This window comes from Mobula birostris, chromosome 4 (genome assembly GCF_030028105.1).
Source record: "Mobula birostris isolate sMobBir1 chromosome 4, sMobBir1.hap1, whole genome shotgun sequence".
Lineage (NCBI taxonomy): Eukaryota > Metazoa > Chordata > Chondrichthyes > Myliobatiformes > Myliobatidae > Mobula > Mobula birostris.
In genome coordinates, this window is record NC_092373.1 from 139970041 (window position 1) to 139995186 (window position 25146).

The following is a 25146-nucleotide window of genomic DNA, read 5'->3' on the forward strand; positions in this document are numbered from 1 at the left end:
CCACAACATTACAGGAAACCCGTTCAAACTCCATACTGAGGTCAGAATTGAATCAGTATTTGGTACTGTGTGGCAGTGGCTCTACTGGTTGTACTACTGCACCAGTCTAAATATTGTATACCCTACCTAATGAAGGTGTGTTTTCTCATACCCCTTCTTCACTATCTCATTTACTTTGTGAGTCCACCTTCAGCGGTCATTGGATTTCTATACTGATTGATATCCACAACATAATCTATGCCTGCCTTTCCTTCCTCAATGGTGACCTTGGATTACATGCTATCTAATATTAAACTATAACCTGTTACCTTACCAGAGCTAATGCTGATAGCGTGTCACTTGTCAGGAAACAACTTACTGGATTATGACTTGCTTGAGTTTCCCACAGAGAGTGGAAAGTCTCCAAACAGCATCTCTCAAGTAGAATGACCATGATAAGATGTTCAAAAATTTAAAGAAATTCATTGAGAAATTCTAAGTATTTGATGGTTACTTAGTACTTGTTTCTGCTTGTCTAATCCCTCTACCTTATTCCAGAATGTAATTCCATAAACAGTGATGACCCTTTGGCATCTTATCCAATTAGGAGATTTTCTCGATTCAATTTTGAGCAATAATGGTCTGGATTTGAGATCTGTTAGGTGAGAATTTAACAGTAGGAGTCCTCGAAGTAAGGACTCTGGAGAAGACAGGAGATTGGGGCTGTAAAAGAAAATGGATCAGCTATGATGAAATGACGGAGCAGATTTGATGGGCCAAATGGCTTAATTCTGCTCCTATACAGGTTTCCCTCGCCATCCAAAGGTAGAGTGTTCCTATGAAACGGTTCGTAAGCCAAAATGTCGTAAAGCGAAAAAGCAATTACCATTTATTTCTATGGGAAAATTTTGTGAGCATTCGCACACCCAAAAATAACCTACCAAATCATGCCAAATAACACATAAAACCTGAAATAACAGTAACATATAGTAAAAGCAGGAATAATATGATAAATACACAGCCTATATAAAGTTTTCCACAATCATTGCCGGCACTGTTCTCTGTAGCGAAAATCTCACACAAGCGCCGTCGGCAGAAAATCTCATGCAAGCGCTGTTGGCAAAAACATGGCGCAAACGCTCTCCAGTAACCTTTAAGCTATGAAACTGCCAACTCATACCAAATAACACGTAAAAATACACAGCCTATATAAAGTAGAAATAATGTGTTCACTTACCGGAATTGGGAAGACAGCGCAGAGCACACCGATGATGGTGTGTAGAATGAGTCGTCGCAGGTTGGGGTGGTGCAGTGGCCCCCACCCTCCAGGCCGCCGACTGATACCGAACCGCGAAGCATGCAGGCGTCCAGCGGTAGCCGGGATGCACACAGCACATCTTTAACAAAAAAGCTGAAATAAACATGCTAGTTAATTAGGTGCCACCCGACATGTAATTGTCGGCCCAGATCAGTGCCAATTGTCGATTGCATCGCCTCTGATCTGGGCCGACATTTACGTGTGAGGCGGCACCTAATTAATTAGCATGTTTATTTCGGCTTTTTTCTTGAAAGATGTGCTGTGTGCCTCCCGGCTACTGATGCATTCTCCGCGAATCGGTATCTGTCCGTGGCCTGGGGGTTGGGGTGGTGGGACACTGGAGTGTCATCTTGTCATCTGTTTCCATTAGAGCAGGCAGCTTATCTTCTCCTATGACTACCCGCCTCGATGTCGAAGGTCGAGGTTCGTTGTCTGCTGTGGCTGATGTGGAAGGCTTGCTTGACTGCTGAGCCTCGCGCGTTTTTCTATCATACAGTTCCTTAATAAGGACTCAAACCACCTTGCAAATATCCCCTAAACCTACATACCCTTTCAAAATTAAAGTCGCACTTTATAATTGCAGCGAAAATCTCACGCAGTTGCTTCACGTTCGTTTTGCTACTGCATTCGGTTTCGATTGTTATCCTTTCTTCTTCCAATTGCATCAGCTCTTCATCTGTCAGTTCTTGGTCATGGGATGCCAAAACCTCTTCAACATCATCTTCGTCAACTTCCACAAGCCAAACTCACTTTGTCCTTACTTCGTTCACCACGATCAAAACGCTTAATTATGTCTAGTTTTACGCTAAGTGTAATACCCTTACGAGCTCTTTCAGGCTTTTCCAGTACCTCAGAACTCATCTTGCAAATGGCTGCTCACAGGCACGTGTTAAAACAATACTGGCGAGAATCGGGGGGAGAGCAGCTGCTCGGGGCGCGTGCTGCCTTTTATTGCGTGCTGATTTTTTCGCACACTGATTTTTTTCATATCAGTGAAAACTCCTGTTAGCGAAAACAAGATACAGGTGTCCCTTGCTTTTCGAACGTTCGCTTTACGAAACCTCACTGTTACGAAAGACCTACCTTAGTACCCTGTTTTCGCTACTGCACCACCCCGACCTGTGACGACTCAGTCTAACACACCATCATCAGTGTGCTCTGCGCTGTCTTCCCAAATCCGGTAAGTGATACTACACTGTACATACATTATTTCTACTTTATATAGGCTGTGTATTTTTACGTGTTTTTTGGTATGATTTGGCAGCTTCATAGCTTAAAGGTTACTGGAGAGCGTTTGCGCCATGTTTTTGCCAACAGCGCTTGCGTGAGATTTTCTGCCGTCGGCATTTGCGTGAGATTTTCGCTACGGAGAACAGTGCCGGCAATGATGGTGGAAAAGTATTTCTACTTTATATAGGCTGTGTATTTATCATATTATTCCTGCTTTTACTATATGTTACTGTTATTTCAGGTTTTATATGTTATTTGGCATGATTTGGAGGTTATTTTTGGGTCTGTGAATGCTCACAAAATTTTCCCATATAAATAAATGGTAGTTGCTTCTTCACTTTACGACATTTCGGCTTACGAACCGTTTCATAAGAACACTCTACCTTCGAATGGCGGGGGAAACGTGTACTAATGTAGGTCTTTCGTAACAGTAAGGTTTCGTAAAACGAACGTTCGAAAAGTGGGGGACACCTGTATCTTAGCGTCTTAAGTGAGGTTACTGCCCTTGGGAACCTCTTGGGTGTGAAGTTTTCCTGAAGGCAGACACTTGAGTGCCAGCAAGCAGAAAGTCATTGTGGAACCAGAGAAAACGATCGACAGTGGGGCGGGGGGGGGGCGGGATCTAGATTCTTTGGAGGGAGTGGGATTTCAGAGACTTAATGCAGAGGAAGGTAGGTTTGGGTTGTAGGGTGTGAGGCTGATCCTAATTGTGACACTGCGGTAGATTCTAGGGGTGCGGGTTCTGATTGAAGTGGGGGTGGCAGCTCGGTGATCAGATGGTATTTGCGTGTATATGCATCTGTGTATTTAATGGTTGCTTCTTGTTGCTGCTGTTCCTGGCCAGCAAGTTTTAGTTGTGAAGACATTTCTCTAATAGATTCAATCCTTTCATCTTTCAGTTGCTGGGTTTCCCAAAGCATGGGAAATGCTATTAACTTTCAGGTTTAAAAAAAGATGATTATAATAAAGAGAAGCTTTATTGTAATATTTGAGATCAGCTTGTTTCCTGGGAGTAGATTGACTGCATACTTCTTTCCTTGCTGCCTTTGCAACAAAATGTTAATTTGAAGTACTCATTCCTACATTGCAATTTATCCATGGACTTGACTCCAGTCCACCTGGTTTTTGGGATGTAAGATTTAGATCAGTTTCCAATTGTGTTGCTTCAACTGTTTGCCGACTGAGAATAGTTAATTCAGCACAGGCAAGGGATCATAAGTCAGTAAGAAACAACACACTGCACTTCTTGAAAGTCGCAGAGGGTGATGATAACTTTTTTTTACATATGAGAAAGTAAAATAGGGCTGTGATTTATTTTCACACCATGCTGAATCCACATCATGATCTAATTATGATATACCAGACTGATGTTCCTTCAACGTTACAAAGCAGGGTTTTTTAATATAAAGTCTTATTCCACAGACCTGTTAAACAAGTTCTTTATTATGACAACCTTAACAGTTACAATTCGAGCTATTCTAATTGCAGTAATGTGTGACTAAATATTTACCTCCTGGAGATGAAGTCTTTTAATAGACTGTCATTATGCTGTGGCTGAGGAAAGATATAAACACGATTGCTTGTAATCTATTGAGTTTCTGATTCCAAAGGTGAAGTGAAGCACATGGAGACTAAAAGGATTTTAAGACATAGCTTTGTAGCTCCCAATAAGTAGGTAGCAGTGATATTTGTGGAAAGCTAGCTGATCCATTAGCTGAAGGCAATTTCATCAGTCAGAAAGAACTGCATGAAAAAGCAAAAGAAATATAATTCTGAGCTTTCAAGCTGCCAATAAAATAAATGATGCTGATAAGCATAATTTTTACTTTATATTCTCCTTAGTCCGCACTCAAACATACGTAAAATCATTGCAAATATCATGAAATCCAATGAGCGGGTTTCAACTTCAACGCATTTTCTAAGTTCTTGAGCATTGTGATTTAGGGAAAGCACTTGTTCAATCATTATCCAAATTTTCGTAAGTTATCTATTGAGACTTTTCATATTAATAATATTTAATGTGTTCTATCATACATTAGTGGCTTTTAAAGTTAAATCAATATATTCAACTTGAGGAATGATGAGAACATAAATACAAAATGTTAGGAAATTTGTGATTTAGGATTTTTGAACTCCATTGGGTACTGAATTTTGAGACCAAATTTATTGGATCACTAAAAATCAAAAAATTGGTATAAAAAGTCTTCAATGGAGAAATAAGGAATATATTTATTAAAATGATCGTCAAATACATTTAAAATTAATGTATTTGGACATTCCATCTTTATATTGTGCACTAAGTTTCAAAACCGGCATTGTATTGTCCTTAAAATTTTCCAAAGGAAAGGAGACGAGCTATTGATTCTCACTTTCGTGAAAAAGTCAGTGAGCACACTAAGTATATTACCTATTGAGTTGCTTATAGAAAACCTGCCACTAAGTGAATAAATGATAGCAAAAAAAAAAACATTTTTCTTTGTTTTTTTAAAATTGGAATTAGTCATTCTTTTGTCTTAACTTGTCTGGAACCCCTATTGTCACCAGTTACTGGAATTGCAGTTGTGGCCTTGAGCTCTTCAATCCATTGTATAGTTATGCTTGGTTGGACTGACATTTTCCTGTCTTGTTCAAATGTGAGAACTCGTGTAAATTATAGTCACTGCGGTGATATACATGATTCCATTAGTTGAACAATTATGTAGACATTTTTTTTTCGCATTTAACAAAGTAATCATATTGCTTGTGGTAAAAAAAAAAGTACTTTGTATGGGCAAAAAAAAAAAAAATACCAGCAAGGCAGACAACCACTGTGGAAAGAGAAATAGCTTTAATGTTTTGGTCCAATACTCCTCATCAGAATGAGGGAAGAGAGGAGACAGGATAGTTGTAAGTTGCAGAGAGGGTGGATAGGAAGGAAGGGATAAATGGGTCAAAAGAAAGCTCAGGATTGCTCTGGTTCCAAGTTGAATAGTTGTAATATATTGAATCTTGATGTCAGCAAAATCATAGACATAAGATGACATACTGTTTCTTAAGCTTACATTAGGTCTTATTGAAGCCATGCAGGAGACTGAGTGGGAATATGAGAGTACAAGCAACTGGAAGCTCAGATGGGGTGACTAAAGGTGCTCCGCAAAGTAATCATGCAAGCAGTGCTTTTTGTTTTCTGGTATAGAGGAGACCACATCATGTGTATTGAATACAAAACACCAAATTAGTATCAGTGCAAATGAATCACTACTTCACATGGAAGGTTGGTTTAGCTTCCTAGATAGTGGAATAGAAATCAGGAAATCACAAGGAGCACAATCCTTTCAGAATGCTTTGAAGGTAGTAGAAGGTAAGGTGGGTGTCTCTTTGAAGGTAGCTGAAATTAAGGGTTCAATGTGGAGTCTTGAATACAGGGGGCCTTGCTTTGTTCATGAGGAAAGGGGTTGAGAACAGAGTTTCAGAAAATTGACGGTGCTTGATCAAGAGCTTGAACAGCTCAGGTGGAGGGGAAGTCACAGATAAAGGAAAAGGAAGACAACCCAGATGTACTTCTGTGGAAAAACTCATCATCAGAGCTAATTTACAGAGACAAAAGCTTAAATGGAGCTCTTTCAGGAGTGGAATAGGTAAAGATATAGACAATATAGCTATGGAAGTCTGTGTTTCTATTGGATATGTGTCATTCTGGTTGAGACTAGGGAATTGGCAACAGTCAGTGTTGGAGGGTATCAGAGGTACATGAAAGTAAATAAGAGGAGTCTGGACCAACAAGAAAGTGTAGAGTCAAGGAAGGGAGAAATAAGTTCAATAGTATTATTGATATGCCCAAAATGCTTTTATTTAGGATCTTGGGCAGGTTTAGAGATGGGTTGTAAGGGATTATGTAACTAGAGGCTTTGGATGGAAGAACTCCCACAGAAATGAAGTTAACTAGCAAGAAGGGCAATGAACTGATACTCAGTGACAAAGCTGTTGTCTAGAGCTATATGCATCTGAAACTTTTAGGTTTTCAAATACTTTATAAGAAGACCTTTATAGTGCATAGTTTTCTCCCTTTCACTTACTTTGTGTACTTCTTTGCAATTCTTTTATTTAAACTATAGTTTTGATCAATGTAGTTGTAATATAAATATTTTCATCTTCTAGAGTTCCAAATTTTACATGGATTTACTCAACAGAAAATATGTTTGACAGGGTATGAAATACACATAAAAAAGATGGGTACAATTAAAGTAGATATGGCATGGGAGAAAGAGTTTTATGCTTATAAATCCCCCTCAAGCTTGTCAGAATTACAACATTGTGCATCAGTCCATATCAAATATATTCCAATGTTCTCCTAGTTGCGTTCTTGTCTTGCAACCTCCATAATTCTGCTACCTCCATCGTAACCCACTTCCTTTAAGTTAAAACTCTTCAACCAACCCATTATTTACCTCAGCTAGTATTTCTTCCTTTGGACCCATGCCAGTTTTGCTTCATAATTATTCTGTGAAGGATAACCTTACTGAAAATATTGTGTAAATATAGGTTGATGTTGTTAGGGCAGTAAAGTGACAAAATAAGATGTGATACTTTTCATTTGGATAAAATATTCCTTTCAATTATTTTGCTTTGCCTGTCATGGTTTAGGAGGAAACAGTGTGTGATTTGAAGTAGGATTCTTCAACAACAAATCAAACACAAATAAAACCATAAAGGGAAAATAATTTTGTATCAGACAATATTGTTGAGCACTGTAGATGGAAATCTCTTTATAGATTATCTCATGAGGTTTTTTTTCCCCACAAAGAGAAGCTCGAGTAAGAAGAAAAGAAACACTTTGTAAATGGAGAATGATCATCAATAAAAAATTAAGCCTTGAAAAACTCAGTGGATTAGATCTTTGGTACCTGAGCTCAGATTAAAATCAGATTGATGATACTCTTCACACTTTCAAGAGCTGGAGCGCTGAATTATTCCCCAGCCATCTGGCCAAGTGTACCGTAATTAAATTTAAATAAGATTGATAGGAGTCATTTAATACCTACATAAAGCTTTATGCTGCCTGTCCTGTAATTAATAAGGTGAAAATCCTCTCAAAGTTCAAGGTAAATTTATTATCAAAGTAATGTATATGTCACCATTTACTACCCTGAGATTCATTTTCAGTCACTCACAGAAAAAAGAAATACAATAGATTCAATGAATAACTTCACACAAAGACAACCAATGTGTAAAAGACAAACTGTGTAAATACAAAAAAAATGCTAATGAGTACGTAAGTTTCAGAGTCCTTGAAAGTGAGTCTATAGGTTGTGGAATCAGTTCAGTGTTGAGGTGAGTGAAGTTATCTGTGGCGGTTCAGGAGTTTGAGTGTTGAAGGATAATTACTGTTCCTGAACCTGGTGGTGGGGAAGCTAAGGCTTCTGTACCTCCTTCCTCATTGCAGCAGCTAGAGGAGAGCATGGCCTGGATGGTGGGAGAGAGAGAGGGGATCCTTGATGATAGATGCCGCTTTCTTGTGGCAGTGCTCCTTAGAGGAGGGGGCTTTTCCTGTGATGAACCAGCTGATTCTATTACTTTTTGTTAGCTTTTCCATTTTTGGACATTGGTGTTTTCATACCAGGCCATCTAATTAAGGGTTGTATAAAATGCTTAATATACTGTGTGTGGACCTAAGCCATACAATTGTTTCTAATTTGGGACTTCCTAGTCATGTCATTTATTCAAGTTCTGATTAATATGAAGACTGAAACATTGATGTTGTGGGAATTAATTTTGTCAAGCATACTGTTGGAAGGCAAATAAAGAAACATTTTCTCAGCATTTTACTGTGCCATATCTCACTAGAGACTTTAATACTTAGTGTATGAAATGGTAATTGTTCCAAGATCATTTGTACTTTGATCTTAGTGGGAATGGGATGAGAGTGGTGGAGAGGGGCTATGTGGGGTCTAAGCAAGGTTAGTTCTATGCATTTGGGGTATTCAGGAATCCTGATGGAAAATAATTAAGTAGGTGCTATGTTAAATAATTGTGCAGATAAATTACTTTCCAAAGTTCTGTTTTCAGCTTTACTTCATATTCTAATTGAACAAAAAAGAGAACTCAAATAGTGTTCTGGTGTTTTATATTTCTGGCAAATTTATTCATATTATATGTTCATATTATCCTTTGTTCTTTTGATAACAAAACACTAAAGGCTTTTCTCTTCAAACTATCATCTAATGTTTTTCATATGATCTTTGCTTCTAGGTAGTTGCTACAGATGGTGGAAATCTCCGCTCGCAGAAGCTAGCTATTGTAACCATAACGGTTATTGACACGCAGGATACACCTCCATCATTCAGCCAGAGCAGCTACAGTTTTGTTATTTTTGAAAACATTGCTATTGGCTCCCTTGTTGGCACGGTATCTGCATCTACACTTGATCTTAATACCAACATCACTTACCTCATCACCTCAGGAGACCAGAAGGGCATGTTTATCATTGGTGGATCAACGGGTCAAATTAATACTGCCAGTATAATAGACAGAGAAGAAATGGCATTTTATCAGTTAAAAGTTGTGGCAAGTGGTGGTACAGTAACTGGAGAGACTTTAGTTAATATTACAATCAAGGATCTGAATGACAATTCTCCACATTTCCCTCATGTGGTTGAAAGTATTAACGCAGTTGAAAATTGGGGTTTGGGGCATACAATTTTTCAAGCTAAAGTTAAGGATCCTGACGAAGGCATCAATGGCATGGTTTCGTACTCCTTGCGACAGAATCGCAAAGGTCTCTTCCACGTTGATGAGAAAACTGGAACAGTAACTTTAAATGGACCTCTTGACATAAATGCAGGCTCATACCAGGTGGAAGTAGTAGCTTCTGACATGGGTGTTCCCCAGCGTTCATCGAGTTTAATTTTGACTATCTACGTGCATGATGTGAATGATAACCCACCTGTTTTTGACCAGCTTTCATATGAAATCACTATTTCGGAAGCCGAACCTGTGAATTCTCGGTTCTTTAAGGTCCTCGCCTCTGACATGGATTCAGGAGTAAATGGAGAAATCACCTATGACATTATAGATGGAAACAAGGAGAAACGGTTTGGTATTTTTCCTGATGGGCAAATATACATTAAGGCTGAATTGGATCGTGAAACTCAGAGCCATTATGTCTTGATGGTTGTTGCTGCTGACAGGGCAGTAGAGCCTCTAAGTGCAACTGTGAATGTGACCATAATACTGGAAGATGTAAATGACAACAGACCTTTATTTAACAGCACAAATTATGTATTTCATTTTGAAGAAGAGCAGAAAGCTGGTTCAACTGTTGGATACATCAATGCTGTGGACAAAGACTTTGGATTTAATGGTGACGTGAAATATGCATTTGAAACAGCCCAGCTTGATTTTGAGCTGAATGAAATCACTGGAAAATTAACCAGTAGACATCAGTTTGATAGGGAGGCTTTAGTGAGGCAAAGAGGGGCTGCAGTTTTTAGCCTTACAGTAACTGCATCAGACCAAGGATTGCCAAAGGTTCTCCAAGATCATGCTACTGTACAAGTATACATCACAGATACGAATGATAATGCACCTAGGTTTACTAGGGACCTATATCTGGCTACAATATCAGAATCAGCAGGAAACTTGACTCAAGTAGTCCGTGTGAGTGCTTCGGATGTTGATGAGGGAAATAATGCTTTGGTACATTACTATATAATTGAGGGAAATGAAGAAGATCAATTTATGATTCAAAGTACCACGGGACAGGTGACTTTGATAGGAAAACTGGACCATGAAGCTACAGTTTCCTATTCCTTGACTCTGCTTGCAGTTGACTTGGGGAGTGATCCTTTGAGTTCCACATGCACCTTAATCATCAACGTGCTGGATGAAAATGACAACACTCCTTCATTTCCACAAGCTGTGATGCACATCGATGCATTGGAAAATATGAGAGTTGGAAAACTCGTAGAATCTGCTACTGCCACTGACTCAGATTCTGGGGACAATGCTGAGATTCATTACAGCATTACAGGAAGTAACAATCATGGAACATTTAGCATCAGTCATAATACAGGTAGCATTTTCCTTGCAAAGAAAATGGACTTTGAAACCCAATCTGTGTACCATTTGAACATAACAGCAAAAGATAAAGGAAGACCCCCAAGGTCATCAACAATGTCAGTAGTGATTCATGTTAGAGACTTCAATGATAATGCACCTAGTTTTCCCCCTGGAGATATTTTTAAATCTATTGTAGAAAATATTCCAATTGGTACATCCATATTGACTGTAGCTGCCCATGATCCTGATGCTGATATTAATGGAGAGTTACATTATTGTATAGCCCAGCAAGTACCAAGAGGAAACCATTTTGTGATTGGTACTTCAGATGGGATACTGCGGACAAATGCGGAGATTGACCGTGAATTTTCCAATCTGTTTGAACTTACTGTAAAAGCCATTGATCAGGCAGTTCCAGTTGATTTCAGGCGTTTTGCTCTAAAGAATATAACTATCTTAGTAACGGATCAGAATGATAATGCTCCAGTGTTTCTGTCTCAGAATGCTCTGATTGCGGACAGTGCTCTGACGATGGGCTCCATTCTCACAACCATCAGGGCTATTGATCTGGATGAAGGAACAAATGGAGAAGTTGAGTATGAACTAGTTAGTGGAGACAGTGACACATTTATGATGGATCGATACAGTGGTGATATCAGAGTAGTAACACCTTTAGTTCCTTCTAGACTCACTTATCAACTTGTTGTGTCAGCTGTAGACTTTGGGCGAGAGAGACGATCAACCAGCACAGAGGTGACTGTTATTCTACAGGGCACGGATGGACCTGTCTTTACCCAGCCAAAATATATCACTGCTTTGCGCGAGGGAGAGCCTGTGGGTACCAGTGTGATCTCTTTAAAGGCATCCAGTCCGAGAGGTTCTTCAGCAATACTGGAGTACTACATAGTTTCAGTTCGTTGTGGTGGAAAATCTGTCGGACGCCTTTTCACAATAGGACAACAAAGTGGAATCATCCAAACAGCTGCTGTGTTAGATCGAGAGCAAGGACCAAATCTTTATCTTGTGGATGTCTACGCAGTTGAAAAATCTTCTAATCTGCCCAGGACACAAAAAGCAGAGGTAAGTGAGATATTATTTTAATGATAATAATGCTCTGTATTTGCTTGCTTTCATAGAATAGGTTTTGTAACAGGTCATAATAAATAGATTAATAGATACAATTTTTAACCACCATTGCTGAGGAAGCATTTTTGCTAATTTAAAAGCATATTGTAGGTATACACTTTCTAATAACTGGAAGGAAAGACTGACCAGTATTTATGTAAGAGACATTTACATCTCATTGTAGTGTAAGTTTTGAAATTAATTCACCATTTTGCTGTTGTTACTTTTTGAGAAAATTAAGATTTTAAAACTAATCAATAATTGCAATACCAATGAAATGTTCATTTACAGAGCTCTCATTTTCTATGATTGTGCATCTGCAGACTGTGCTGCAGATAATTCAGCAAAAGTGCAGATCTTGCTTGACAGTAAATTTTTCCGCTTATATCAAGTTTACATCTTTTTCAAAAAGGCCTTTATGTGTAAATGCAAAACATTTGTAAATTACGAATTGATTTTATAAACTGAAAATCAGTGGTCTAAATAGCTGTTGTGGGAATGTCAGCAGACGGTTGCAGTGGACGAATGCTAAAACTGACCATGAATGTGGATCTAATGTTAACCTGTGAGTCAGTTTAGCCTTAGAATCCACAAAGGGCAAAGCAACAAGTGAATCATCAATGTTATATGTATTAATTCCACTGATCACTGTTGTGTATTCTGTTTTCACCACAGAGTAAGAAAAATAGGCAGCATTTGATTTTAAATACAATTTAACAAAATAAAAGTGCATGTACATAAAGATCATGTGAACGCAAAAATGATGACCAACATTGCATAAATTGTTGATCACATTGATTACATCCTGGTTATAAATGATGGAAACCCTTTTCAAACAATGGGAAAAACTGGAACATTGAATATACTGTAAAAGATGAGACAATGACCTTGCTTGGTAGCTTTTTCCCTCAGCCTGTTATGTGGCATGCATCCTGCTTAATAATAGTACATATTCCTCTGCTTCGGAATCTGTAAATATGGATATCTCCTGAATTTAAATGTATTAGTTGGTTGTTTTTGTGTGTTTTGAAATGCGAATAATATGACAGCACTAAGAAAAACTAAAAGAAATGTTTGTGAAGTTAAGAGAAAATAGTAGTGTGAGATAATGCAGTGGTATACACGAATGAAATGTGCACTGTTATACAAGTGACACAATGCAGAGAAACAAATTCCTACTGACGGAGAACAAAAAATGGAGCAAGGCCAATCACACCAGAATTTTGACAGGAAAAGCATTGTTGTTTCTTTCATACTCAGTTAATTTATGTTTTTAAGTAGAATATACTGGAGAATGGAAATCACGTTTGATTGCTAGTTCTATTTTATGCGACTACATTACAATTGCTGTTTTCTCCTGTGTGTGTTGTCACAGGAGTAACTTACAACATAATTTATTGAAGATTAATTGAACATTTAATAGTACAATGTTTTGGTACAATATCATGATTATATTTGTAATACAATGACGAGTTGTTGTAGGATCTTTCTGCTCTACAGTGTAAAACTGTAATGTGTTTTCTTTCAAGTATTTCAGTCGCAAAGACATTCATAGCTATATCTTCGTTATTGAGGCCCTTTGTTAGTCGGAGTCAGCCATGGATATTGCATCCTAGCTGACTACATGATACGCAAGCCAAGGCTGTATGACTGGAGAGCAAGCTGTGGCTCATGCAGCAGGCTTCCCTCTCCACGCAGTTGATGAATCCAAAGGAATGCCAGATACTGATACAGTTTGGCACCAGCGGCATTGGAGGAGTTGCCAGTCAGCATTGAACTCAACGTAGGACTGCCTTTGGACTCCATCTCCAGATTTTTCTTGGGGTTTACTCCCGAAGCCTTTCACATGAGTGGGTATAGCTGCAAGGCAGCCGAGGGTTGAGATCAGGGTTCTGCTTCTAGATGAGCTGGCAACCGTGGCTGACGAGCCCCATCTGCCCATAACAGCTGGTTTTAAGGCCCCAGTAACCTGCCTTTGCCCCTTCTCCTGACAGTAGAAACGATTCCACCAGGCTTAGTAACTAAGCCATAAGTAAAGGCCAAAAGCTGAAAATGGCTGTCGGAGGCTATTTGAGGTGCATGCCATTGGGAGCGTTTAATAAGTAGTGGGAACTTATTCCCACTACCTCCCCTGGCTTTGACAGCCTTACAGAAGCTATATCTTAGTGGGTTTAGAATTTAGAGTAATATTTTAAACAATAACTGAATTTTACATGCACGATTCATATACCATTAAAGTGAGGTTATGTTTGTAAGTAATACTGTAAAGGATATGTGATATGACCCATAATATATAGTAGGACTCATTTAACATTGTGTAGTGACCTTTGTAATGAGCAGAATTTCACATACATTTCAATTAATTATGCACAAATGTCACAGATAATATTTTGCCATGTAAAGAGATATAAATAATCAATAATGGGTACTCAATATTTGATTTGAAATAACCAGTGCAACTTTTCTGAATATAAAATTTACCCACCCAGCCAATTCATCACCCAGGTTAACCTTATACCTTTTTTTCCCACCATTTTGCCCATATCCCTCCCCCTTCATCATGCTCTTCAGCTTTTCCTGAAGTGAATTATGTAGTCATGAGAAAGAACTTCATTGGTGTTAAAACTTTAACAGTGCTTCAGTGGAGTCACAACACTAGGACACAAGAGGATTTATAAATAATGGGACTAAGGCGTGAGTAGCTGCAAGTTATAGTGGCATAAAATTAGATATTTTTCAGTTCTTCAACAGAAGGTGAATAAATTAGAAGAAAATTCTGATCTAGTGGTATTGTTTCAATGAAAGTGTTTTTCTGAGGCTTGAAAAAATGGTTTGACAATGACTTTGATACCCTATTTGGAGTCAGGCTGCTAGCTGTGCCTGAAATATATGGGAATGTCTACTTGCAGGGCATTGTCACTTGAAACCAGGCAGCTGGAAAAATATTCCTGGGCAAGGCTGTATTATCTATCACCAGTTTCATCAGAATCTATGGGTCATTTGTGGAAAGTAGAAGAGCCCTAAATATCTGTTGCAATTATGTAATTACCAGTGGGAGAAAAAAGGAAATATAACAGAATGGCTCATTGCATCTGATTCAAGGAACTATAAAATGCATTAGTAGGTAGGTATTAATAAGAAGAATTGTAAACTCTTTCTCTGAATTGATGGGATTGTAGCTATCATCAAATTTTACTCTTCGTGAAGTCAATAGAGTATTTGATAAAATAAGCAGCCACTACAATTACATTGGTATCTTGCTGCACAGTCCAAGTTAAACAGTCTTTGAATTACAATTATATTCAAAACATTCTTATCAAGGCGGTGCAATATTATTGTTATGGTAGTTTTACAATGAGCTGTCTCAATGCTATGTCACAGTAATAGATAAACTTAGAAAATCCTTAAGTTATAGATGAGCTGAAAAACTGCATTTCCCAAACCATGCTTTGAATCAGAATCAAATTTATTATCACTGATGTATGACATGAAGTTTGTCCTTTTGCAGCAACAGTACTGTGCAAAGACACAAAAATAAATAGCTCAGAAAAAGGAATAACGAGGTTATGTTCATTGGTTCATGGACTGTTCAGAAATATGATGGTGGAAGTAAGTCGGGGGTGGATGGGTAGAAGCTCGTTCTAAATTGTTGAACGTGGATCTTCAGGCTCCTGAATCTCTTCCCTGATGGCAGTAATGAGAAGCGATCTGTTCAGGATAGTGAAGGTTCTTAATGATCGGTAAGACCTTTTAGAGGCACTGCTTCTTGAAGATACCTCAGTGGTGGGAATGGTTGTGCCCCTTATCAGTTGGCTGAGTCTATAACTCTTTGTAGTCTCTTGAGATCCTGTGCATCGCACCAGGACCTTCATACCAGCTGGTGATGCAACCAGACAGAATGCTCTTAAACATACGTTTGTACATCTTTAGACATCTGTAAGAGTCTTTGATAACAGACCAAATCTGCTATACTCCTAACTAATTGGAGCTGCTGTCATGTCTTTGTGATTGCATTGATGTGTTGGGTCCAGGTCCAAGTTAGATACTCTGAGATGTTGATGCCCAGGAACTTGAAACTGCTTACCCTTTCTACTCCTCAATGAGGGCTGGTGTTGGTTTTCCTGACTTCTTTTGAAGTCTACAAGTAGTTCTTTGGGTCTTGCTGATGTTGTGTGCAAGACTGTTGTTGCAACACCACACAGCCAGCTAATCTGTCTCACTCCTGTAGGCCTGCTCATCATTACCTGAACTTTCATCAACAGTGATGTCATCAGTGAATTTACAGATGATGCTTGAGCTGTGCATAGTCCTGCATTCTTGATTGTAAAGTAGAGCAGTGAACTAAGTACACGTTTTTGAGGTTCAGCTCTGTTGATAGTCAACAAGGAGGAGGTATTATTACTGATTCACACTGGTCTCCCAATGAGGAAGTCGAGTGTCTAGTTGGAGAAGGATATAGAAAGGGCAAGGTTTTGAAGCTTGGTTACTAGTATTCAAGGAATGATGGTATTGAATGCTGAGCTGTGATTGATAAACAGTTGCCTGATGTATGTCTTGAAGTTGTCTAGGTCCTCCAAGACAGAGTGGAAAGCCAGTGAGATTGCATCTACTATAGACCTGATATGGCAGCAAGCGTATTGAAACAGGCCCAAATCCACGCTCACGCAGTAGTTAATTCTAACCATAACCATTGCCAATGGAATATCTTCCATTATCCTGACCTGTGGCTTTCCTCTCCACTATAGTTCATAAGGCTTTCAAGTACAGCTGTTCCATTTCTCAACTTCCATTCTCAATCCATTTCCTTCCATCTTTGTCCTCAACTTTTGCCACCAGCCTTCACATTCAACGCATTATCGTCTGTAACATGTCAATTTCAACATTACAGCAACACCAGAGAGATCTCCCTATCCTATCCCTTCTACTTAATTCAAAGGGATCGTTCCCTCTCTATTACTATGACTCACTCTTCAATTTCCACCAACATCCACTTACCTCGCACCACCTTCCCATGAAGCCACAGAACATTGAAATAATATTTAAAGAACTAATTTGTTCTGGGTTTTCTCTGTAGCTCTTAGTTTTCGTATGAGATCCATGAGAACACCAAAATAACATGGATGATGTCATGGAATTTCTAGCATTTTACAGCTGGTGTTCTAAGTGGCAGTCAGGAAAAAACGATGAAAATTCAACCCCTTTGAATTAATTTCTTTTCATAGCCTTCTTTCAGAAGAGATAAGGGTCATGCAGAGGTGCCGTTGTGCTTATTATGTTGACAGCATGAGAAATGATTTATATGATTTATGTGAACTAAAGGCCTGAGTGACATTTTTTCTCTGAGGATGCAGATTAATTATGCTTGGAAGAGATTACAGATGCATGTTCTTTTCCTTAAAATAAAGATCTTTATTACCATTGGTTTGCATTGCAAAAATCTCAATTACCTGTGCTTCAAAAATTCTTGGTATTCGGATCCCTTGTGAATAAGGAAATTAGTAGTGAGTTATTTTGAAACTGGAAAGTAACAGAAGCCCTTTCATTGCCTAAGATATTTGACTGATGAGACACTGTTGTAATGGCTTTTGATTGCTTTAACATTCTAATAACTACTTGTGATACTAATGTTAAATATGATAGTGTTAAATAAACATTCAAAATGCTGGAAAGATTCAACAGGCCATGCAGCATCAGTGAAAAGAGAAACGGAGATAGCATTTCAGGTGTTTTTTAAGTAGCAGAGTGGGGACAAGGAGTAAAGAGTGCAAAGAAATGTTCTTGATAGCTTGGAGATGTGACATTAGTGGTTGAGGAAAGACTGGTTATCTGAAACAATTGAATTTAATGTTGAACCCTCATGCTTCATGGGAACTGTATAAGAGGCCAAAGCAGCTGAAGAAACAGGCAAGTAGATGCTTAGATTATCAATGCAGACTAAACATGAGTATTGTACAAAATGGATACCCAATCTGCATTTGGTTCTTCCATTGTGGAGACCACATCATTAACATTGAAATGCAGTACAATAAACTGGAAAGAGTACACTGAATCTCTTTTGCATTGGGTCCCTGGATGGTGGAAAGAGAAGAGAGAAGGGGCAAGTATTGTTTCTACTGAGGCTTCATGGGAAGGTGGTGTGAGGTAAGTGGGTGTTGGTGGAAATTGAAGAGTGAGTCATAGTAACAGAGAGGGAACGATCCCTTTGAATTGCGTAGAAGGAATAGGATAGGGAGATCTCTCTGGTGTTGTTGTAATGTTGAAATTAACATGTTACAGACGATAATGCGTTGAATGTGAAGGCTGGTGGCAAAAGTTGAGGACAAAGATGGAAGGAAATGGATTGAGAATGGAAGTGTGAGAAACGGAACAGCTGTATTTGAAAGCCTTATGAACTATAGTGGAGAGGAAAGCCACAGGTCAGGATAATGGAAGACATTTCAAAGATACTGGTGTGAATGCTGTCACTGACAGAATAGATAGAACAGAAACAAGAGATGGAGTGGAGTAATTGAATGAAACAAGGTAGGAGATAGTTCAGTCTCCTTGAAAGATTCATTAATTTGTCGATCTTTATAGAGCATTGTTGACTTTGGTACTCCTGTGCTACCTATCTTAGTAGCACCAGGATGCAAAATTTGGGGGGTTTTGATGAAAATTATCAATCTGAAGTGCTAATCCTGACCTGACCTGCTGTGTAGTTTTGGCATTTTCTGTTAATATTTCAAATTTAGAGCATCTGCAATTTTTTTTGCTTTTATAATTTTTAATTTAGCTTTTTAATTTTGGAACAGTCCCCCCAAGCTTCTAATAAAATAGAGTTGTATGTTAATGCAGATCATCAGTAAATAAGACACCTTTTGAAAAAAGAATTTTTTTTTAATTGTTCATTCCATTTCCCTGAAAGTGAAGATGGTAGCATAGAATGGCAAAAGTGTGCAGTTTTTAATTGATTGACTGATTAATGGCACTTTTGTATTATTACAAAAGGATTATGGTGAAGACAGCAAATTAAGACTGACAAACTGCTTTCTTCCACTTTCATATTTTCCCCTGTACTATCTCAATCTACAGCATGCACCAATCCAATTACAGGAAGAAGAAAATCCAGAATGTGAAATGGAGATTGAACTGGTTTAACAGGGAGTATCATGAAATGCAAAACGCTATTCAGAAACCATAAGTAAAAAGAAGAATTTCTGAACACTTTCCTAAGTTATTTGAAAAAAGTGTTTGAAAGCAGCCGTGGAAAATGTCCCCATTCTTTGGTAAAACAAATTACAAATCTGATTTTTTTTTTGGTCCTTTCTGAAAACTTTTCCATGTGCAGAGACTGTGTTTTTAAAATTCAATTTTGATGATGTGGTGGCAGCTGAAGTTTATAACCACTGCCACAATGTCTACAAATAAATCCAGTGTAATCAACTTCTTAGCTGCAAGAGAATATTTTATTTCATATTTCTTACTGATATAAAGTTGACTGGCCCTTAAAACTATGCCAGCACTCAGAGCATTCCCATCAATGGGATTTCTTCTGTATTTTCCTATAATCTACTTGCCTAGTTACACATTAATACTGCTCTGATTCTATTACCCACCCACATTAGAGGCAATTTACAGTGGTAATTACTGTACCAACCAAACATGTACACACCTCATGAAGTGTATCTGCAGAGGGCATTTTTAAGAATACCGCTCAGGACTTTATTATTGGACTCTATAAGGGCTCTAGAACAGATGAGAATGATTGTGCTTCATTTTCCCTCATGCCTTGCCTGAATTTCTGTGCCATGTTTTGACATGAAGCTCTTTTAATGTTCAGGACAATGCCTGCTCATGTGTTTACAGATGCATTCTTCAAATCATGTTTGTGAGCCCTACACATGCAACATGGGATGGCACAGTGACTTGGAATTCAGCATCTTGGGCCCATTCTCCCTCATAGCACCACTAGAATATGAGCACATGGAGCTACCAGTGTCGTGTCATTCTTGATTTCAACCCAGTAAGAGTGCAGGATGATTTTGGTAATGTTGGGCAATTTGTAAAAAGGTTGATAAATAATAATTAAATAAACTTTTTCCAACCCGTCAGCTGTTTTTGTTTACATGGCCTGATTTTCTTCCCAGCAGAAGTTAACCAGTAGGATATTATCTGGCTTGGTATGTAGACCAGTCATCAGAAAACACCATAAACTAAATATTTTGAGTATTTGTCATTTGCTATGAGCTCTGAATTTGGCACACCCAAAAGGACTGTTACACTTAAGGTTTGTATTCAGCAGCTAAGGTGGTTCCCTTTGAGGAGTTTAATATGTGAATGTTAGGGTAGAGTTCGACACTTCGTTATGAAGTACAATGATGTCACCTTTTGGATTCATGGGTAAAGAATTATAAAAGCGAAGTGAGGAAGTTCAGCTTTATTGTCCATTCAACCAAAGAGAGCATACTATGTGTTTTTAAAAATAAATTTGAGATGATAATTGTTTTATATCTTCAAGGAATATTTTGATGTTAATTCTATCCTTGTTTAGGTAGATTAGAGATATACACTCTTCACCAGCAGAGGGAGTTACGCACATGTTTCTTGGAATAAAGAAATTTTTAAAAAAGATCAACATTGGTTTAAGAAGTGTAATAAATGCACAACTCTGTTTCTGAGCTCCCTTAGTCCTTTCTACCAACTCCCAGAACTGCCATGGCAGCTACATATTTGGGTATCACCAGTGCATGAGGCACTATGCCAAGTAGCAGGCAGATAAAACTGAAGCTTTGCTGATGAATGCAATGCATCTGATTCACACACTCTAATCTTTCTACACTAAGGTGTTCACCAAAGTCAGTTCTACTATCTTCTAGGTGCTCTAACAAGCAATGACATCCTGTTCTCTCCTTCATGGTCAGGACTGATCAACAGTTCACGAAGAAATGAATAGTCTTCAAGCTGTCCCTCACTCTTCCTGCATGCACTGGTATAGCATTGTGGTTTGCAGTTTCTTAAAGTGATACTTATCCTGGACATTACAGTCTGGATATAGCTTCTAACTCACTACAGATTAAATATTTTGCACAACCCACAAACATTTACTCCTTATCTCCTCAAGCTTCACCTTTCCCAATACTATTTTCCACAATTGCAAGCTTTATGAATACACATACAACCCTTACAACTTTGTAAGATCATTGACGGGAACATAACATTGTGTACTTTGAAATACACTGGATATCAATTTGCTACTGATGAAAGGTGAAATCAGTAGACTGCCATTCAGAAGGTTTGGACCCCTTTATCCAAATGGGAAATCCTGGCAGACTCGTCTTTCAGCTTATTGAAGGAGATGTATAAGAAGGTCAACCTGAGGTGCTTCCATTATGTTGCTTAATCAATGAAGAGATTCTTCAGAATTTGTACTCAAGTTCTTTGTAGCAAAAAGTGTGAGCATTTGCTGATTTGCTTGCAATAAGTTTGATGTTTAGAAGCAGATTAATGGTGATTTCACTTCCTGGTATGGTGTATCGAGGGAGCATATAGTGTGAGAATTTCAGGGATGTTGTTGACTCCCTGCTAAAAGTGAAGGTAAACTGAAGGATTTCAGTTGCTGAATAGAAGAGAGCATCTGTTACTTGTGAGATAAACCGACTGGGTTAATATTATAGTGATCTACATTAGCTACCTGGAAAGAAGCAGAGTCAAAGGTTATCAGCTTTAACCTTCAAGGTGGTAGAGTGAACCTGCAGATTTTTGCTGTACTGAAGTTGGTATTCTTGAACAAGTGCAGTGAATATGTGCACATCTAGATGTCCATAAGACCATAACCCATAAGACACAGGAGCAGAAGTTCAAGTTCAAATTCCAGTTTAATTGTCATTCATCCACACACATGAATACAGCCGAATGAGATCCTCCAGGGAAATAATGCAAAACACAGCACCGATGGTGACACACAGTACATATAACACTTAGTTATGATAGCAGAAAAGTATACAGTGACGAAAAGTAATATAACCCAAGTCCCTGAGCGGCATGGCCTGCAGATTGATGGTGTATGGAATATTGTTCTGGAGCCACCTTTCTGCAAGAGCAAGCATACAGCAGTTTCTCTTCATGTACTAGTGCAGCTGCAGACAAATGCATTCGGATCAGCCATTGGGGCTGTTAAGTCTACTCCTTCACTCCAACATGTCTGATTTATTTTCCCTCTCAATCCTGTTGTCCCGCCTTCTCCCTGTAACCTTTGACACCATTACTAATAAAGAGCCTATCACTTTACCACCTTAAATATACCTACCCAATGAATTGGCCTCCACAGTCATCTGTAGTAATAAGTTCCACAGATTCAGTACCCTCTGGCTAAATAAATTCATCCTCATCTCTGGTCTGAAGGGATGTCCTTCTGTTCTGAGGATATATCCTCTGGTCCTCAGGAGTTCCCAACCTTTTTTATAGCAAAGACCAATACCATTAAGCAAGTGGTTCATGAATTCCAGATTAGGAACCTACTGGAAAAATCCTCTCCATTTCCACTCTGTTTAGGCCTGTTAGTATTTGGTAGATTACAAATAGATCTCCCCCATTCTTCTGAACTCCAGTGAGTACAGGCCCAGAGGCATCAAACACTTACCCTTTGTTAACTCTATCACTCCTGGGACTATTCTCATAAACCTCCTCTGGACCCAATCCAATGCCAGCTAAGATAGATATCCTTGCTCAGATATCGGGCCCAAGCATAGTGGCTAGTGCAGTGCTACTACAATGCTAGTGTCCTGGGTTAAATTCCGTCACTGCCTGTAAGAAATTTTGTGTATTCTCCCTGTGAATTTCCTCTGGGTGTTCTGTTTATCTCCCCACATTCCAAAGATATATAGGTTAGTGGATCTCATGGTGTAATTGGCTGATGCAGGCCAGAAGGGCCTGTTACCTTGTTTACTCTCTCAAAAGAAACTACTGCTCATAATAGTCCAAATGCAATCTGACTAATGCCTTATAAAGGTTGTTGCAGAATCTTCTTAACCTGAATACAGAAGGGTTAACTGGAAGGCTACTATCCTTTGGTGAATTGCCTATTTAGCTAGTGGTACGCTGTTGATGCAATTCATCCACAACCGCTGGGATCCCAGAAGAGAAAGGAAATGAGAAGTTCATCAGGTAAGTATTTATTGCAAGAGCAGGAGTGTTTCCCTCAGACCTGTCAAGATTATTGTCACATGAATGGAACCTTGTTATCAGCCAACCACCCCACAATGTCTTATTAGCCCTCTATACCCACAGGGCTGAATTCCTTCAACCTCCTTGCCTCCCACGGGAATGTCAGAATACTCCCCCCTTCCTTCATGCTAATGCTCTTGTTGGCATCACCTATTCACTCTCCTGCTGCTCTCAAGCTCGATTTACAGACAGTCAAACAATTTGGATATTGTTTGGGAAACCTGTTGAAACAATTTTAAAGATGTCCTGCCGTTAAGCAGGATGCAATGTGTTTCCAGCCGTAAATTCTACTCTTACCACTTGCTGACTTCCTAGCTTTGAATAAATATATGGACCAATGTATTTTAGCAGAAGAGGACAAGAAGGAAATGATAGAATGGTAGTTGTGGAGAACCAAGATGAGCTGTGCCATGGAAAAGGTTATGCAGTTCATGATTGTTCCACAATAATAACATGTCCACCAAGATACTTGGATCCAAAAGATGAACTGTAGAGGAAAACCAAACAGATGTGTTCCAAGGTTTTGAACCTGTTAATAAAATTCACATTAGTAATTGTTTTTATGATGGCAGATTTTGCGGGCGTTTGTCAAAACTGCAGCTTAGCCTTAAAGATAACAAATGTATTGCCCATGAAGCCTGGAAAGTTTATTTAAGATGGTTGAAGAAACAATTGCACTGTGTACAACAAATATTTTAACTTTATACCACTTAGTTGAGATGCTAAATGATTGTTACCAATCAGATAGGCTGCAATTCTTTAAAATGCCATATCTTCAAGTAATACCAGATTCTAAAGATTAGCTTAGAGGTGCTAAGTTCTCAGGTCAATAGTTTTGCAATTTATTGAAAATTATGTTAACTGAAGGACTTCTTCTGGACTGTTATCAAACAGAACCGCAAATTCTGATTTGTGAATGGTACCAACTTACTTCCTCATAAAGTTACAAAGTTGCTCCTTGTGTAGAATTCTGTGTAGTAGTCACATGGTTCACTCTATAGAATATGACAACTTTAATAATATTGAAGAGTTATTAGTTGTCTGTATGATACCATACAAAAATTGGAATATGTGGAAAAATGTCATGGATGCAGACAAAAGTTACAGAGGAAAATGTTTCTGTAGTTGGATGAATCATGTAACAGTATATCCTGACAATGTGATTTTGGTGTTAGGCTTGTAAAACATAATTTCTTGAATGTGCCTAATGCAAGTAAGATGTAGGTAATAAAATTAGTTATGAAATATTAAGAAAAAGAAAATCCTATTCTTAAAGCATTTGTTGCATTTAAATAACAGCTTGTAAAATATTTTCTTTGAATTGCATTTTATGGCTTTTCCTGAAAGTAACATTTACATCCTGGCGCACAGATGTATTTTCAGGGTAATTGAGTAAGATTTATGATCAACCTTTGCTCTTAGCTGTCTGCAAAAAAAAGAGCTTGCTATTAGCATTGTAATTAGAATAATGAAAGAACTAAGGAGGGGTAAAGCACAATAGTTTTAAAGATTGCCTATAAGAATGTATGTGATGATGGTGAAACCTAAAATAGATTTCAGCCTCCAGATTTTTCTTTTCAAGCTTATTGCAGGCTCTTGAATCTTGGAATTTATCTTATGAAGCTTATGCAGAGTCATACCCAGATGTGTATATGAAAAGTTTCACTTCACAACCAAAGCAAAATCAACTACAGTTCAAGTTCAATAATTCCCCATAGATTAAAGAGGTACAGTATGTATTGTGACCATGATAATATCAATGATGTAGTAAGTAAATGTGCAAAATATTAACTTGGCTAACTCCATAGGTAGAGTAATCTTAGATATCTGGCCTGGTCAGGCGAGGGAAGGGGTTGCATGTTCAGTAATGGATTTCCTTTAAATTTTGCTAGTCTGCTTCTCACTCAAGATGGGTATGAAGAGGACATGCACGTATATGAAGTTTGGAGGTCCCTACTCTGATTGGCCCCTATTTAAATTGAGTGGAGGGGGTGCAGATGGGGAGGGGTTTCTAGAGTGTATTGGAATGTAACGTTGTGGCAAAGTTGACTGCCATTTACTGCAAGGTTTGGAGGTGGAAGGTTCTGTGTAAAAAAAAACAACAAACATTTATCTTCTGTCTGCAAGCCAGCTGCAGAGCTGCTTTAGCTGAGCAGGAAAGTCACAGGGGCTTTTCCCCATGGGGCTCCTCTTAAAATGTCATTGGGGTCCAATTCATGCCTTAGTTCCCCAATTAGTATTTATGCATGAGGTTC

At 38.5% G+C, this 25146-nt stretch overlaps 1 protein-coding gene across 1 annotated transcript in view; it reads left to right on the top strand.

The window, feature by feature from the left end:
• fat4 (FAT atypical cadherin 4) overlaps positions 1–25146 on the top strand; it is a 391785-nt gene that overhangs the window by 3429 nt on the left and 363210 nt on the right. Inside the window, exon 2 of the mRNA XM_072256139.1 lies at positions 8756–11644. Coding sequence (XP_072112240.1) covers positions 8756–11644 — 2889 coding nt within the window. The remainder of the gene's footprint in view (positions 1–8755; positions 11645–25146) is intronic.